General features: G+C 44.3%; 1 protein-coding gene and 1 long non-coding RNA gene across 2 annotated transcripts in view; one reads left to right on the top strand and one right to left on the bottom strand.

Moving 5' to 3' along the window:
* Positions 1-4,479: 4,479 nt before the first annotated feature.
* On the bottom strand, positions 4,480-7,751 carry LOC117283753. The gene is made up of 3 exons (XR_004514781.1): positions 7,612-7,751; positions 5,008-5,193; positions 4,480-4,920 (listed from the first exon to the last, which is right to left on the bottom strand). It is a non-coding gene; the product is annotated as an uncharacterized LOC117283753 (long non-coding RNA).
* Positions 7,752-14,206: 6,455 nt separating this feature from the next.
* Tril (TLR4 interactor with leucine rich repeats) overlaps positions 14,207-16,797 on the top strand; it is a 5,751-nt gene continuing 3,160 nt past the window's right edge. Inside the window, exon 1 of the mRNA XM_010628287.3 lies at positions 14,207-16,791. Within this exon, the coding sequence (XP_010626589.1) occupies positions 15,155-16,791 (1,637 nt within the window). The 5' untranslated portion in view covers positions 14,207-15,154. The remainder of the gene's footprint in view (positions 16,792-16,797) is intronic.

Raw genomic sequence — 16,797 nt, 5'->3', positions numbered from 1 at the left:
CCCTCTAGGAGACTGAGGCAGGAGGATTGCAAGTTTGAGCCCAACCTGGGAAACTTGGCAAGACTGTCTCCAAAGAATAAAATAGGACTGAGGATATACCTCAGTGCAAAGGGCCTGGGTTCAATACCCAGTAAGCACACAAAAAGATTCATTTTTTAGTATACACTCAGCTGCCTGATGAAAATTATGGATTTAATATTTTTTTGACTCAGCGGTCCCACTTGTAGAAATCTAGCATGTATATATCTTCTGCAGTACAAGGAATTTGTGAAAACCTGTGAGCACTTAATAATTATAGAAAGCAAGCAGCTAGGAAAAAAATCAGTCATCATCACTAACGCTATTCATGAATTCTTCTCCTTGAAAATGATAATTAAAGGGCAAAGCATTTTCCTGTTTCCTCAGGACAGAATGTTTTTCAATGCAACAAGTAGATAGAATTGATTAAGGGAAGCTCTTCTTTACCAAGGAATGGCAGCTAATAAATGCAAAGGAAATGAAAATGTTTGAAAGATATCTAATGAATATCAATTAAAGCAAACATTGTTAAATGGATTTGACTATTACATGAACAGCTGAGCAAAGAGTTTACATCTATATGGAGTTAAATAGCTCCACTCAAAATACTTTCTGGTTCCTAGGGGGGAAACTTCACTTTATAGAAGCAGAAACAAGAGGTCGTCCTAACACCTAGGGGAGGAAAATGCAGAACACTGCCAGAAAATTCCGTCTACTCCTTTCTGGCCAATTCCTGCCATTCCCAGAGGCCATCACTGTTCTGATTTTCATCTCCATAGATTGGCACATTCTGTTTTAGAGCTTCTTACAAAAGGAGAGGTACAGCTGGGGTGGGGAGGGTGCAATCTCAGCTTTTTGTAAGGCTGAGGCATGATAATTGAAAGTTGCAGCCTCGCCTGGGCAAACTAGCGCTATAGCAAGGCTCTGTCTCAAAATTTTAAAAAGTCCTGGTGATGTGGCTTAGTCCAAAGACCCTGGACTCAATCTGCAGTACCTTAAAAACAAAAGCAAAACAACAGCAAGCAAACCAAACCAAACAAATAACAACAACAAAACAGGCATACACGATGTGTTCAGATACTCTGAGCTTGAGTAATGATAGGCACTAGATGGAAAGCATTTTTTAAATCTAATGCCAAATAAACACATTACAACACTCAAGATGTATTCTAGACTAAATGTATTAATAGGAGTCAACCAAATTTCCAATTGGCAGAAAATATAAAGGACAGAAGGCTGGACAATGTAAGAAAGCAATGGGACAAACACTGTATGAGGAAATTAATAGATTGTTTTTAAAAAATATGGGAAGAAAGGAGCTAAAGGTGTAGGGAAGGTGGGATGGGTAGGGGAAGAGTAAAAAGGGAAAAGAAAAAAACGTGAGAGAATGAAAAGATGAAAATAAAGTGTTTGTAGATGGGGAGGGGAGGAGGGAGTGAAGGGAGGGCAGAGGTAAGGGGAAAACATGAGAATCAAGACTTGTCATGTAGAGGTACAAGATCCCAACAATGAATGTAACTGTACTGTATCCCTAAAATGTACCAATAAACTCAATTAAAGCCGAAAAAAATATATTGTTTTATATTTTAAAATACCTAAGCAGTATATAAGCTAGATATAATGCATGATCCTAATTTAATCCGGATTTGGATAAGCCATCTTTCAGGGAGGTTCACTGGGGTAATTTGGAGATGATCTGAGGATTACATGTAGTGAAAATTTATTGAAAGAGAATCACTAAAACACACACAGTTGTGATTTGGAGATAGTCTGCCCCTGCAAAAGCCACTGCCGATGTAACAGTGTTGAAAGAAAGTGGGAGCTGTAAGAGGCAATTATGTTATGAGTACTGTACTCACAGGAGGATCAGTGTTGCTGTCACAAATGTGGGTTAGTTATCATGAGAGAAGATTATTAGAAAAGAAAGTTTGGCTTTTTCCTGTTTCTTTTCTCACCATGTGATCTCTTTCACATGTACCTACTTTCCTTCTGCTTTTCCAATCTACATGAAGCAGCATGTTTTTCACCAGAAACCAAGGAGAAAACAAGGTGGTCCATGCAACGGTGATCCAAAATAAACTCTTGCCTTTTCAAATTGTCCAGCCTCAGTCATTATATAATAGCAACAGGAGAAGAAGGATATAGATAGGTAGTTTACAATTTATGATCTCATATGAGTTTAAAAAATATGTATGCAAAAAGATCTGGACAGGGGATGGGGAAAAAATAAGAACCAAGGTATATCATGTAAAGGTACAAGATCCCAATGATAAATGTAACTGTATTGTTTGGTTGTTTGCTTTAAATGTACCAATAAACTTAATGGGGGAAAAAAGATCTGGAAATTATATATATATATATATATATATATAATAAAAAGTCAACAGTTATAACTGTTGGTGGGTATATTCATATTTTATTGCTGAACTAAAAACATCAAAACTTGGTGGCTTATGAAATACATGCTTACTTACTACCTTACAGTTCTGTACATCAGAATTTCAACATGGATCTCACTGAACTAAAATCAAGGTTTGAACAGGTATAATTTCCTGTCAAGCAGCTCAGAGGTTGACTCCTTTTCCTTACCTTTTTCAGCTTCTAGATCCCTCCTGCACTCCCTGCCTCATAGCACCCTTTTTGCGGCTTGTGTTGAGATGTCCCCCCACCAAAGCCTCATGCCATCTTTTGCAAAGGTAGCTAAATCTGGAATGTGTGATGCTAGGGTTAAGGGCGTGTGGTTACTAAACCAACCAGTACAGGTAAGTGATTGGGTTGGCACTGCCCTGATCCCCAGTAGTCTGAATAAGATAAAAGGAGCAGAAAGACACTGTTAAGGTCCCTTGTTACCTTTGTTATCTTGTGCCCACTGTGTTGTTTCTCCTCTATGAGGCCTGTTTGCCATCCCTGTCTTGGAGCCAGCTGACTATGGACTGAAACCTCTAAGAACTGTAAGCCAAATAAACTCTTACCCTTTTAATTTTGGATGTTGGGATTTTTGTCTCAGCAATGAAAGAAAATAACTAAAACAACCCTCCTCCATCTTCAAAGCCGGAAATATTTGATCCTTCTTGCAGTATAGCACTCTGGGCTTTTCGTCCACCCTCTGCCACCTTTAAGGACCCTTGTGATTACATTTGGCTCACTTGGATGCTCTAGAATAATCTTTAAGTCAACAGAATATAATCTTAATTCAACCTGCATTTTACTTTCTCTAAGCCAGGAGGCCTAACATATTTATAGGTTCTGGGGATTAGTATGTAGATATCTTTGAGGTGTCATTATCCAGTCTTCCACAGTGGAAATACAGTGTTTTATTGTTAATCTGTAGTTTCTGACTTTCTACAATGTATATATCTGCTCCTGTACCAAACAAAAGACAACTGTTCATTTAAAAATAAGTATAACAATGGAAGATCAAATAATGCAAGGGGTAAAATTGTCCAGATGAATACACACCTATAAGGACAGAGAAAACATTGACCTGATCACTGCGAGAATAGATACTGACAGCTTGGAAAGTTTCCACTGAAAGAATCATTAATACTTTAGTTCAAACAATATATGTGAAAAGGCAGATCATTTCTTTTAAAAAATGTTATCCATCAAAAGTGACTCCAGCAACGACAAGGACACTGTGGCCAAAGATTCATGTGAAGAGCATGCATACGAATTTTCATAAGATGTAAGTGCGAGTCCCACCTCAGTCACTTCCTAGCTGTGTGACCTTGGGGCAATTATCTAACCTTTCTTCACGTCAATCACATTATCTATGTGATGGGATTAATAACTGTACTTTCCTCATGAATCCTTAGAGATTAAATGACAGTACTTAGGACTTAGAGCTGTGCCTCGCACATGACCAACACTCCATATGTACCAGTTATTAACGATTATTCTTCAGGCAGATGTTTGTAGCCATCTTTCCCGGATGGAAAATGATAGTACTTACATGCCACCACCTCAAGGAATAATGGGCGTCACATGCTGATTATCACTGGGGTTTTTACACCTGAGCATATGAAATAACCACCCTTAGGGATCACTGCCGAACTCTTCCTCAGGTTCAGGTTCCCAGGAAACACCCCTAGCATGTGACTAAATTGTATTTTGAAGAATTAACCGTTATTTAGCTCAGCATTGACAACATGTCAAATGGTGCTTTCAATTGTGGGGTTCTTACGCTTGTATCCTGGTGGAAAGAATGGTCTAATGATTTGCTGGTTTGACAGCTTGGCGATAAAACAAAGAAGCTGTCCAGATCGGTGAGACAGTGGCATCAACTGCGTGATATATTCCCTGCGTACGGTGGATTAATATTAAACCAGTCGTATTCCATGGGTTGTTGAGTCAGAGTCAATCAGGCATAACCCAGAAAAGCACTGTGCACATTATAACATGCAGATTAAATAAAACAATTTATTTAAAGAACTGTACCATCAATGAATTCCAATGGATCAAATAATATTCCAATCATTTCTTTTAATGTTTAAAGCTGGAAGGGATCATAGAGCATATTTAACCCTCAAACCAGGTCAAGAGTCCTACCTGCCATTGCTAGGATGTTTTTTATTTATTCTCTGCAGGAGTACTCAAAGCTTTAAATGTGTTCCTATGCCCCTAGTGTCTAAGACCTGCTCATGGCACTGAGAGCCAGAGCCACTTTTTCCCTGCATAATCTTTTTGCATCACAAGAGCCATGATTGATGATAAGAACCCTTTGAGCAAACACTGATAGATTACAACCTCAGTTCACTTCACAGGGCAGGAAACTGATGTCCAGTGAGGTAAAATAGTTTGTCATGTGAGCTACGTGACTGCAGAGCAGGTCCAACACCTAGGCCTGTATGAGCAGCTGGAGAATCTGGCTACTGAAGACTGCATTCTTTAGTTCTAGGTGATCTGCAGAAGAGCAATGAAACAACAAAAAGATGAAAATAAAATCTACAAGGAAAGGTGGAAGAACCTGAGAGTGTGGCTTCTTCCTACCTTGGTTTGAATGTATTTGCTCCAAAATCCAGGTGTTGCCAATATGATAGGATTGAGAAGTCTGGCCTTTGGGAGGTAACAAAGTCTTGAAAGTTCTGCCCAGGGAAATGCGATCAAGACAAGATTCTGGGTTAGGTGTGACACAGGATACCAGGAAGCTAAGCACTTAAGGACTCCAGGCTCTCACTGAGAAGACAGGCAGGTTGAAACATCAGGGTCAATCCTATTTTCACAGCACTTGTCATGTTCTCATTCTTGCACATACATTTTCCTGTAAGCTCTTGTAAGCTCCTTGGCAAGTATGATCTATCCTCTTTTATAGATCAGAAAAATAAACCACTGATCAGAGACTGCTTTGGCCCAAGGACAGAGGCGCAGTAAGTGGACACCATCTTCCTAGGCCCATATTCATCACACAGGGACCGTAGTTTACAACAGACACTTGGCTTTTTATGGCATCTGCAAATGCTTTGGGGATATTTACACTGTACATAGTAAACTGTTTGACTACCCAAGGTTATTTCCATTACCAAGATTGGTTTTTTAAAGAGGAAGTTTATATGAAAAACCATTTGTAGCAGGGAAGAACATGGCAGGACAATGGGGAAAGCAAGAATGAATACAGCATCATATACAGCTTTACCAAAGATTTTTCAACTGTAAAAACAAATGTTCATTGTAGAAAAATTTCGACTGTAGAGAAAAACAAAATGAAGAGCCTGCACTCTCATTAACAAAAGGAAAGTGGTGTTCAGCAATCCTTACTCCCTCAATTGCTAAGGTAGAGCACACTATAAAACTTGACAATGTACATTAGGCTTCCGAATATTCTTTAGTTTGAAATATCTAAGTGATAACATTTTTTTTTCAGTCTGCAGAGTATGACAGTAGACAATGAAAAAGATGCTAAGAGCTTTCATATCTGAAGTTTCTCAGTTACATTTTGGAAATGAAGTCAGGGTGAAGCAGGATGTGGGGAGTGTCTTTACTGACCTATTAGCATTCTACCAACCGAAATATTTGATCCTGCCTGCCCCAAGGGCTCCAGTGCTGTGACTGATGTCTTTGATCTTGCATCCCATCCTAGCATATGGTGTTACTAAGCATAATCAAAGTGCAAATCTTCATAGAAAATTACAGAGACTCTGAAAAAGGGGGAATAGATGCTTCCTTCCTCTAATTTCCTTCTCTGCTATGTTCTTGGTTTTAAGTTTTAAAAAAATGGGCTTTTGATGAAATCTGCAAACACTTTTGGGATATTTACAATGTACATAGCCAATTACTTAACTGTCCAAGATTATTTCCATTACTGAGATTGACAGTTTGTTCTGGCCAGGATAGAGCCACAGTTCTCAGCAGCATGGGTAAGGAAATGCCTTCCTCTTTGGCTCTAGACTGACATAAGAATAAGGAGACATCTGTAGCTCCAACAAAATGAGGAGGGGCTTGACACATGTATAACCAGGTTTTGGATATAAATCTTTGAAAATGTACAAAATGAGTTGCTAATCCTTTAACCCAATATTCTTCTAGAGTATTAAATTCCAATGAGTTGAATGATGTCCCACTAATGAAATGGAATACATTCTCTAAAGTTTCCAAATGTAATAGATAATGTTTCAAGATTCCTTAATGGAAGGGATCTTACAGAGCATTTAATCCCTCTTCCTCCAATTAAATCAGTAGTCTTCTCTGGCTTTGTGGGGTTTACTACAAATGTCTTTAAGCCATTAATTATAACAACTAAGATCAAGTTCTGAGAAAAATAGTAATTTTTTTCCTGTTAGTGGGGAATTGAACTTAGGGTTTTTATACCAAGGTATATCCCTATCCTTTTTGTAAGTTTTCTATTTTGAGACAGTCTTTCATTAAATTGACCAGGCTGAGCTCGAAATTTTGATCCACCTGCATCCACTTTCCAGAGTACTGGGATTACAGGCATGTACCACCACGCCCAGCTAATCCTTTAAGAATTAAATTCCGGGACAGGAATTTAGCTCAGTGGCCCTATGCCTGCTTCACAAGTGCAAGGTCCTGAGTTTGATCCACGGTACAAAAAAGAAAAAAAAATTAAATTCCCTTCAAAATATCGGTGAGTTCACTTAAGAGAGTAGGTGAAATTTTCTGTTACATAAATTAAAAACAAAACTCATATGGTGTTGAGGTTGATCCTCTTTTTCCACTTAATCAACATTTTGCTGTGAAGTTTTGGCGACTGCGACGAAATTGGAGTTAGGCAAGCTTGTGATTTGGAATCACCTGGACCCAGAAGACTTCATGTATTCTTTCCCATGGTTCCTTATTACTGTGCCAAAGACTTACATAAATTGTCATTATTGCAGGAAAAATATACAGCCAAAACACCAATCAGAAAGTCTAATCGGAGCCTTTCCTTTTCCCCTTTTCCCTCTCCTCTTCTCTCCTCCACACCTCTCCCCTCCCACCCTCTCTCCCTCCCTTCCCTGACTTCCTTCCTTCCATTTCTTTCTTCTTCCCTTGCTTTCTTTTTCCTTTCCTTTCCCTCCCTCCTTTCTTCTCCCCTTCCTTCCCCTCCCCTTCGATCCTCCCCCCTCTCCTTTCCTTTCCAGATCTTACTTTACCTACCTTGGAGGTTGAGGCAAAAGGAATTCAAGTTCAAGCCCGGCCTGGGTAACTCAGCAACTTAGCAAACTCTGTCCCCCTGGAAAAAAAGTTTGTAATGGGGAGGGGGGCAGATGATGTAGCTTAGTACAAAGGCCCTGGGTCCAATCTCCAGTGTTGAAAAAGACAGGAAGGATAGGAGAGAAGGAGGAAAGGGACAAAGAACCAAGGAAGGGAAGAGGAGGGAAGGGGAGGGGAGGGAGGGGAAGAAAGAGAGGGAGAGGGAGAGAGAGACTGGCTAACGGAGTACGGAGAAGTCCCTGTGCAGCAGGAGGGCCCCTGCATAGCTGGGCAGGTTGTTCACAGCTGTTGTCCCTCCTGTGTATTCAGTGCTCACAGCTAACTGGCCAGTGCCTCACTGTACCAGTTGTTACATATGTGATCCCCCAACTGGCCCCATTAGTCGGACACATAGATGAGTGCAATGATGAGTATGAAGATCCACTGGCAGAAAACCTGGGGTCAGAACCCCACAGTTCAGGCAGTGATTGGCGCTCTGCCAGTGCAGCAGCAGATCATTCAGAAGTTAGCTAACTTCTCTAGTCCTTAGCATCCTCTTCTCAAAATTGGGCATATGAATAATTCTCATCTAATTGATATATTAATATAAAACCAGATACTAGATATGAAAACATTCTCATTTTAAGAAATAATTTCAAAGAAAAACAGTAGTTACACATATTGAGAAAACATGAAAAACTACAGTGAAAACAAAATTATTTTCTCATCATCTAAAGCCAATAACTATTAACATTCTTATTTATTTTTATGAAAATGAAACTCAGCATCTGTTACTGAATGGCCCAAAAATGATATAAAGCAAGGCTATTACCCTTCCAGATTGGTAGGACTATAAATGGCTAAATAAATACCATTAGTGTAGTATGTAGAAATCCAAGTAAGAGAACAGCAGAAATTAGTACCATAAAGTACAATTGCAGGTCTGGCTCTTAGAGATGACAAATATTTTAATACTTAAAAATGAAGATACTTTTGTGCCTGGAGCATTTCCTTAGGTTACTGACTCCATTGAATTTTAGCAAAAACATTGTATTGATGTTATAAAATTTCAGTTATATATAAACAAACTCTGCACTGTAACTATAAACAGCCTGAGGATTTGCCTTATTTCCTAAGTCATTATTTTCAGTCAACATCTGCCTTTCCTTTTTGCTTTTCCATAAAGTCTATAGTTTCAGAGAACTGTAGTTCTCATAGATACACTAACTGCTTATACATTTTATTTTCAAAGAATCAAGTTGCTATGAGCTGATGAATTTTCCCCCGACATAAAAATTCACATTGTAAAGGGCCTGAAACTCATACAGCGTGTGCTTTCTAAAAAGTTTTAGTTCTCTCTTATTTTCCTTTCAAGTAATAATCATGGGGCCAGGGATGTAGCTCAGTTGCACCGTGCCTGCCTCACAAGCACAAGGTCCTGGGTTCCATTCTAGTACCAAAATAATAATAACAATAATAACAGTAAAAACAAAAACAATAGCTATTACATTGCCTTTACCTATGATGGCACTGTGTCCTGGACCACTGATGTATATACATTTATTTCCTTAGCCATGCTGAGTTCTCTGAAGATGTGGGTCTTTTCTCATTCCTCTTTCCTCCTAAGAAAATATTGAAATGCCTCAACGAGTCCTTAAAAACTCTAGATCAGTGCTTCTAAGCTGAAGTTTTCATCAAACATACCTGGGATAGGCTAAGTAAAATCTGTAGGTCCTGTTCTGAGGGTTCTATGGGGCTGGGCCTCTATTTTTTAAGACCTCTTCTGTAAAACAGAGATAATCATATGTGGGTGGAGGCACCCACCTGGAGGAGTGGGGAAGTACACTTTGAGTGTGTCTTGGTGAGTTCTACAGGGGTGATCTTGAGGTCCATATCTGGTCCTACCCCTTCCTCTCAGAAGCTCCCCCGCCTGTGCTCTGTTCCCGGTTGCCATGAACCAAGCAGCTTTCCTCTACCACACCTGTCTGTCCTGATAGTCCTCCTTGGACTCAGCTGATCATGGACTGAGTCCCCCGAAACCATGAGCTAAATTAAACCTCTTCTCTGTTAAGCTGTCGGTGTTGGGTATTGTGTCCCAACAACAGAAACTCTAATACATCATAGATTCTACTGTACAGTGTGGCTACAAAAACAAATTAATTCTTTTACATTAGCTGCTCAGATCACTGCCTGGCTCTCAGTATATACCACATAATTGTTAGTTATTATAATTGCTATTAGCAATTGATCATCCCTACTCCACAAATGCAAAATTCGGAACACTAAAATCTGAATTTTTGTTGAAAAACTTTCAGATTTCAGAACATTTCAAATTTTGAATTTTTGGATTAGGGGATGCTGAACAAGTAAAAAAAAAAATCTATGGAACTATTCCAAAACACAAAAACTCCAAAATCTAAAACACACCTTGTTCCAAGCATTTCAAATTAGAAATTTCCAACCTGTATGATCAGCTGATTATAAATAGATGTTTTGAATTACTATTAGTTTCCTCAAACCTGAGCGACATATAAACCATCTACTGAATTTACAAACATAGATGCTGTGGATTTACTGCCCAGAAATTCTGATTTAATAAGGCTGGTATCTAGCCAGAGACCTACATTCCTGTATTTCTCAGAGGGAGCATTGGCAGATATTCTGTAAACCAGCAGTTGTCTCATTCACACTCCAGGTCTCCAAGGAAAAGGAACTTGTCCCATAGGCTAGGACTAAGATGTGCTCATTCACACAAAGATAATTCTGGGGGTCATTTACTATCATGCAGAGAAACCCCTGAGGACTCTCCAGTTTCCTACTTAGAATGTGTCAGGGGCCACACTGGCTGTCTGGAGGTGGCTCATGACGGGGAGGGAACAGCTGCCTTCCCTACAAGCTGCCCTGGGCAAGCTCCAGGACGCTACTCTAGCAGGCTTGGCTGGCCCTACCTCTTGACCCTGCTGCAAGGGAGCTTTAGCTACAGCTCTCCTCCCCTGACTCATCTTGTACCAAGGCAGTGTCTGGGCCAACTCATTCCAGCCCCTGAGGTTACTGCAGATATGGCCTGGAATCCTCCATGCCTTTCCAGGTTAAGGTGAAGGGAGTGACAAGTTCCTCGGGAAAACATAGGAGTACATCCCCAGTGAGCCCAAGAAGATGCCATGCTTGGGCAAGAGCACTGAGAGCCCTTACACCACACTTACATGTCAGAGAACAGCCCAAACTTGCCTGTCTGTGCATCTGACCTCTGAAACTACCCCCAGTGCATTTGAAATTTAAAGTGCAAGCTTCCAAAAAATGAAATGAAAAAACTGTTTCACTTCTGAATAGCACTCCTTCCTGGATTTCCAGTTGTGACAATGCTAATTATACATGTAAGTATAATCAATACTTAAATCTCCTGGAACCTGATCAAGCCTAGATCTATCTGTTAACAAAGACATTGCTTAATTAAGAGATAGTTATTTTGATGGAGATGACTATTGCCCTTGCTTTTACTGCAGTGTTACTTTTCATGGAAAATTAGTTCTAGTCTATGTTATAGTAAAAAAGAATTTACATTTCCAAAAACATGCTTTCTTTCAAACTCCGGCCCGTCAAAGCACAGAGTTTGGGGTGGGAGCCCACATTGCTCTGGTCAGGGGTGGTGCTGTATGTATAATATCTATATGATCTATATGAATATGCTCCTAGGTAAATACCATGGTCTGGATGCTCTGGCCACATTTGACCAATCCTGTGATTGGATCACAGATTTTTAAAGACCTGGAAGGCATAGAACCAAGGAGACATTCTCCTTGCACAACAGCCACTCTGTTTATTTAGGAAGAGATTTCTCTGGATGTGGCAGTGCAAATAGGATGCATTCAACTGCCTGGTTGAAATCCTTAAAGGGATCAAGGAAGTATTTATTTATATATTTCCGTATAAGCTAGGTCACCTGATGCTGGTTAAAGAATGCAAATGTTAGCAAATGCCGTCTCAGTGATGAAGATGGAAGGAAGATGTGGAAGTTCCTAAGTCCTTCTCTTACATGTTTTCAGGCTTCCTCTCCTGGAGGGCTTGCTCAGCTCTAACTAGGTAACACCACTCAGCGCAAGCTCACACTCCCCCCACTTGGGAAGCCTGCCTGGGCCAGCCTAGGTGCCCCTGGACCAGGTTTCCCTCACCCATCCCCAATCACCTGCTGCTGTCACTGCTCCCCGATCATTGGCCTCTCCACCAAGCTGCCCTGAGTTCTAGCTCTGTATCTTATCAACCACTCCTGCCATCCTCATCCTAAGATTTGGCACCAGGCAGGTTCTCACTCACTTTTGTTCTGTCAGCAGCAGCAGTAAACATTCTAAGCAATGTAATTTTGGAGTTGCTATTATAATTCTTCATTACTGGGGTTTCAAGTGCTATTGGATTTGAATAAAATATCACTGCAATGCCTAAAAATTGGTCTGAAAATAATTCAAGCACATGAGCATGTAGCACTAAAGAAAAGGAAACCACGGGGCATGTGGTAAAGACACCGCATCAATTTATTCCAAAGTATTTAAATATCATTCATTTGTAAAGTCAGTCCCATGCACTCACCTTTAAAAGGGGAATATTTGTTTAAAAGAAGTTACACTTTTCAAGAAGAAATTCAATTGCACACATGTGCTGTTGTCACTTTATAAATTTCAAAATCTTACTGTCCCTAAAACTAGATGGAAGTTTTGAGTAATACCTATCAGAAACTGTTCACACGCACTTGAAGAAGAGCAAGCTATACCCATTGTAAACAGCATCAAGTACATGCAGCAGATGGGTTACTTCGAGAAAACAGGAGTAATGGAAGATCAATTGTCTTTTGACATGAAACCCAGGACAATGTTATTTCCCCAGCAGCAATTGAGGACTACTGGTGGAAATACCAAACCCTGGGTAATGATACCAAAGTATAGAAGGTAAAAAATATTGAATACTTTCAGAGATCTCATAACTTTGTGTAAACCAGGGGTAGCTATAAGTGATGGGACGGTTAATCAAACTCAAGTGGCTCTCTAAGGGCCCTCACGTACTCCGCAAGTTTTCTGTGAAGGATCCAGAAGAGAAGAGGCTTATGAAAGGGGTGAGGTCTTCTGTCTGCTATTCCTCTCCCATACCAGGCCTCTCTCAGCTTCCAACCTGTTTCCCATCCAGGAGGCTGTGAGTGGATTCAGCTCCATTCCCGACATACCTGGATTCAACCTGGAAGTCAGCATTCTTCAATAGTCTTTCCTCTAAAATTTTTGGATCATTTCTGTTGCTGGCAAAGACTGAAGGTTCTCCCAAAAACACTTTTGGCTTAGATCGGGAGAGCTGGGAACTTGTACTACATAGCAGAAGTGTGGGTCCCCTCCTTGGGGCAGCCACACTTCCACAAAGTCAAGAACTAAAGGGACATCAGAAGATTCTCACATTAAGAATTAAAAACCAAACCATCTGGACAACCTCATACTTCATTTTGCAAAGCACACACTCTGTTCCCCAAGTTCACCTTTGAATCACAATTCAAAGCAAATCACAACCAAACCTGGTTGATACACTGCCCTGGCTTTTCTCTCTACTTGATCTTCCATACTCATCTCCCTGCAAAGTCAAGTACCCTGATCACCCACGAAGTCCTCACTTCCACCCTGCCAGTATTTTCCCCTTTCTCTAAATTTAAAACCAGCATGTCACTTTCCTGTATTAATTGCTCATGGGGCAATGAAACACTGGAATTATTTTTTTAAAAATTCAAGTCTTCCAAGCTTTCTCAAGGTCTCATATTTTTAATTGACTTTCCAAAGTACTGCCCCTCTCACTAGATGTCAGCCTCGAGGCGACGTGTCTCTTTATTTTCAAAGTAGATTTTAGAAAGTCAACATTTTCTGAACACTGTGGGGTGAAAATGATCTGTTACTTTTTACAAGATAGTCCACATACCCAAAGTTTTGTTTTGTTGATACAGGGTGTTACCAAGTTGTTTAGCTGACCAGGTTGGGCTGCAAGTGGTGATCCTCCTGCCTCAGCCTCCCAGAGTTACAGCAGTAAGAGTCATCTCCTACCCATTCTCATTTGTAGTAGGGACTTCCCCCAAGGAGCTACTGATAAAATGCTCCATTCCCAATTGATAATAAATTGTATCTCCCCCAACTAAGCCAGGCCTGAGTGCTCCTGGACCTAAAGACTGAAGAGCACTGCAAGCCCAGGCATAAATCAGAGGGAGGGCCTGCAGGTTGCAGCTACATAGGTCTGTGCAGGTTATTATATATATGAACGTGTTCAGGGCCTGCCCCCAGGGCTGTGAGAATGGAGAATTATTGGAGCTGAATCATCAAAATCTGACGGAGACCGTCTCATGGTGGCAGAACCTGTTCCAAACTTTTCTTTCTACTCTTGGCTACCGCTACCTCAAGAATCAGCAAACACTCAGCTCAAACACCTAGAAGGGGCGGTGCCTCTCCTCTGCCAGAGTTCCTTGTCAAAGACCAAGTCACGCAAAAGTCAGTCAGCGGCCCACGGGACAGCCTTCTTAGGTCAACCTTGTGTTCCCCCAAACTTCCCGGAGAATGCTGACGAACTTTGAGCTGCCCAAACTTGCCGCAGGCTGGCTCCTGGGAGAGCAAGCGATTCAAAACGGTAAGGCGAAGCGCGCTCCCACGACTCCGCAGCGGCTGTTGTACTGGCCAAAAATAAAAAGGTCTCTGTCTGCAAATCCCGTTTGCTCGCCCGGTAATCCACCCCCGCCCCCAGCCTTGCGTGTGCGACCCGTACAGCTGTTTTTAATCCCTACTTTTCTCACTTAGCTTCCCGGGCTCGGGTTGACCAGACGCAGAGCCACTTAGTGTTTCCTCCTCCCCCTGCCCGGGTCCGTCCTCCCTCCGCCGTCTCCTTTTTCTCAGCCTGCGTTCCCGTGGGGCAGAGTGTGGGAAGAACGAATTTCCGCCCGGTTTGCTAGCTACTCGCCGACTTGGGTTCCTTCCGGACGCAGCCCGCGCGATTGCCGGGCGATTCCACTCAGGCTGCGCTCGGATTCCCCGACCCAGACTTAGGCGGCGCGGGCTGCGGGGGCAGAGCCCCCGGGGCTCCACAGCCAAGCCGCGCCCCCGAGGAGCTCTTAGGAGGGCTGCCTCCTGCAGCTGGGGAATCCGCTCGGCGGGGAGAATCCGCTCCAGGGAATCCAGCTCTCCGGACTCCGCTGCAAACAAAAAGCACAGGTCTTGCTCCCTCCCTCATCATCCGCCCCCGGAGAAAGAGTGTTTTGCAAAAATGCAACAAGTAGCACCCGGAATTCGCCGAGTGCCTTGAGACGCCTGACTTGGCCCAGCGAGGCCCGCCTGCAGAGACAGGGGCCAGCCACCGGACAAAGAGAGGAGGAGGGGCTGGATTGCGCAGGGAAGTCCGAAAGAGGCCATTTAGCGACTCTGGCCAGGCCAAGGGGAATGCAGAGGAGACACAGAGCCGGCGGGCTAAGAGGACGTTCCGGCCGCTGCACGCAGGGCGGGCGGCGATGGAGGCTGACCTCGCCGTGCGCTTCCTGCTCGTGGTGTGCGTCTGCCTTGCGCTCCCGCCGCGGGCCGAGCCGGTGTGCCCGGAGCGCTGCGACTGCCAGCACCCCCAGCACCTCTTGTGCACCAACAGGGGGCTCCGCGCAGTGCCCAAGACCAGCTCGCTGCCTAGCCCCCAGGACGTGCTCACCTACAGCCTCGGAGGCAACTTCATAACTAACATCACCGCCTTCGACTTCCACCGCCTGGGGCAGCTCAGACGGCTGGACTTGCAGTACAACCAGATCCGCTCTCTGCACCCCAAGACCTTCGAGAAGCTCTCCCGGCTGGAAGAGCTCTACCTGGGGAACAACCTCTTGCAGGCGCTCGCGCCTGGCACGCTTGCCCCGCTGCGCAAGCTGCGCATTCTCTATGCTAATGGCAACGAGATCAGCCGCCTAAGCCGTGGCTCCTTCGAGGGCTTGGAGAGTCTGGTCAAGCTGCGGCTGGATGGAAACGCCCTGGGGGTGCTGCCAGACGCAGTCTTCGCCCCCCTGGGCAACCTGCTGTACCTACATCTGGAGTCGAATCGGATCCGCTTCCTGGGCAAGAATGCCTTCTCCCAGCTGGGCAAGCTGCGCTTCCTCAACCTGTCTGCCAACGAGCTTCAGCCTTCCCTGCGCCACGCGGCCACCTTCGCGCCCCTGCGCTCCCTCTCCACTCTCATCCTTTCGGCCAACAGCCTGCAGCACCTTGGCCCGCGAGTCTTCCAGCACCTGCCGCGCCTCGGCCTTCTCTCGCTCAGGGGCAACCAGCTCACGCACCTCGCGCCAGAGGCCTTTTGGGGGCTGGAGGCTCTGCGCGAGTTGCGCCTCGAGGGCAATCGGCTGAGCCAACTACCCTTGGCGTTGCTGGAACCTCTGCACAGTCTAGAGGCTCTGGACCTAAGTGACAATGAGCTCTCTGCCCTGCACCCAGCCACCTTCGGCCACCTGGGCCGACTGCGCGAACTCAGTCTGCGCGACAACGAGCTCAGTGCCCTCTCCGGGAACATCTTCGCTGCCAGCCCAGCCCTCTACCGGCTGGATCTAGACGGCAACGGCTGGACTTGCGACTGCCGGCTGCGAGGCCTGAAGCGCTGGATGGGAGACTGGCACTCGCAGGGCCGGCTCCTCACCGTCTTCGTACAGTGCCGTCATCCCCCGGCTCTGCGGGGCAAGTATTTGGATTACCTGGATGACCAGCAGCTACAGAACGAGTCCTGCGCGGATCCCCCGCCCTCTGCGTCTCCGACAGCCGACAGCAGGCGGCGGCTCCTCCCCACAGCCTCGGGGGAAGAGGAGATGACGCCCCCTGCAGGAAGTTTTGCAGAGGAGCTGCCACCGCAGCCACTGCCCCAACAGCGGGGGAGATTTCTAGCCGGGGTGGCCTGGGACGCGGCCGCCAGGGAGCTCATGGGCAACCACAGTGTTCTAAGGCTGAGCCGGCGGGGCCCAGGCGTAGTGCAGCATGCGGACCCCTCTGCAGCTGCTGTCGTGGGCCCAGCTCCACAGCCCCTGGACCTACACGGGATGCCCGAGTCTTCACATCCGACCCGCGCCGTCCCTGCCCGCGCAGAGCCCACACCGACGGCCGAGCCCGCCCTTGCATCATCGCCCGCCCTCGA

This window comes from Fukomys damarensis, unplaced genomic scaffold, assembly GCF_012274545.1.
Source record: "Fukomys damarensis isolate Sample0158 unplaced genomic scaffold, DMR_v1.0_HiC HiC_scaffold_4, whole genome shotgun sequence".
Lineage (NCBI taxonomy): Eukaryota > Metazoa > Chordata > Mammalia > Rodentia > Bathyergidae > Fukomys > Fukomys damarensis.
The sequence above is the reverse complement of the archived record's forward strand: the minus strand, read 5'-3'. Positions and strand labels throughout refer to the sequence as shown.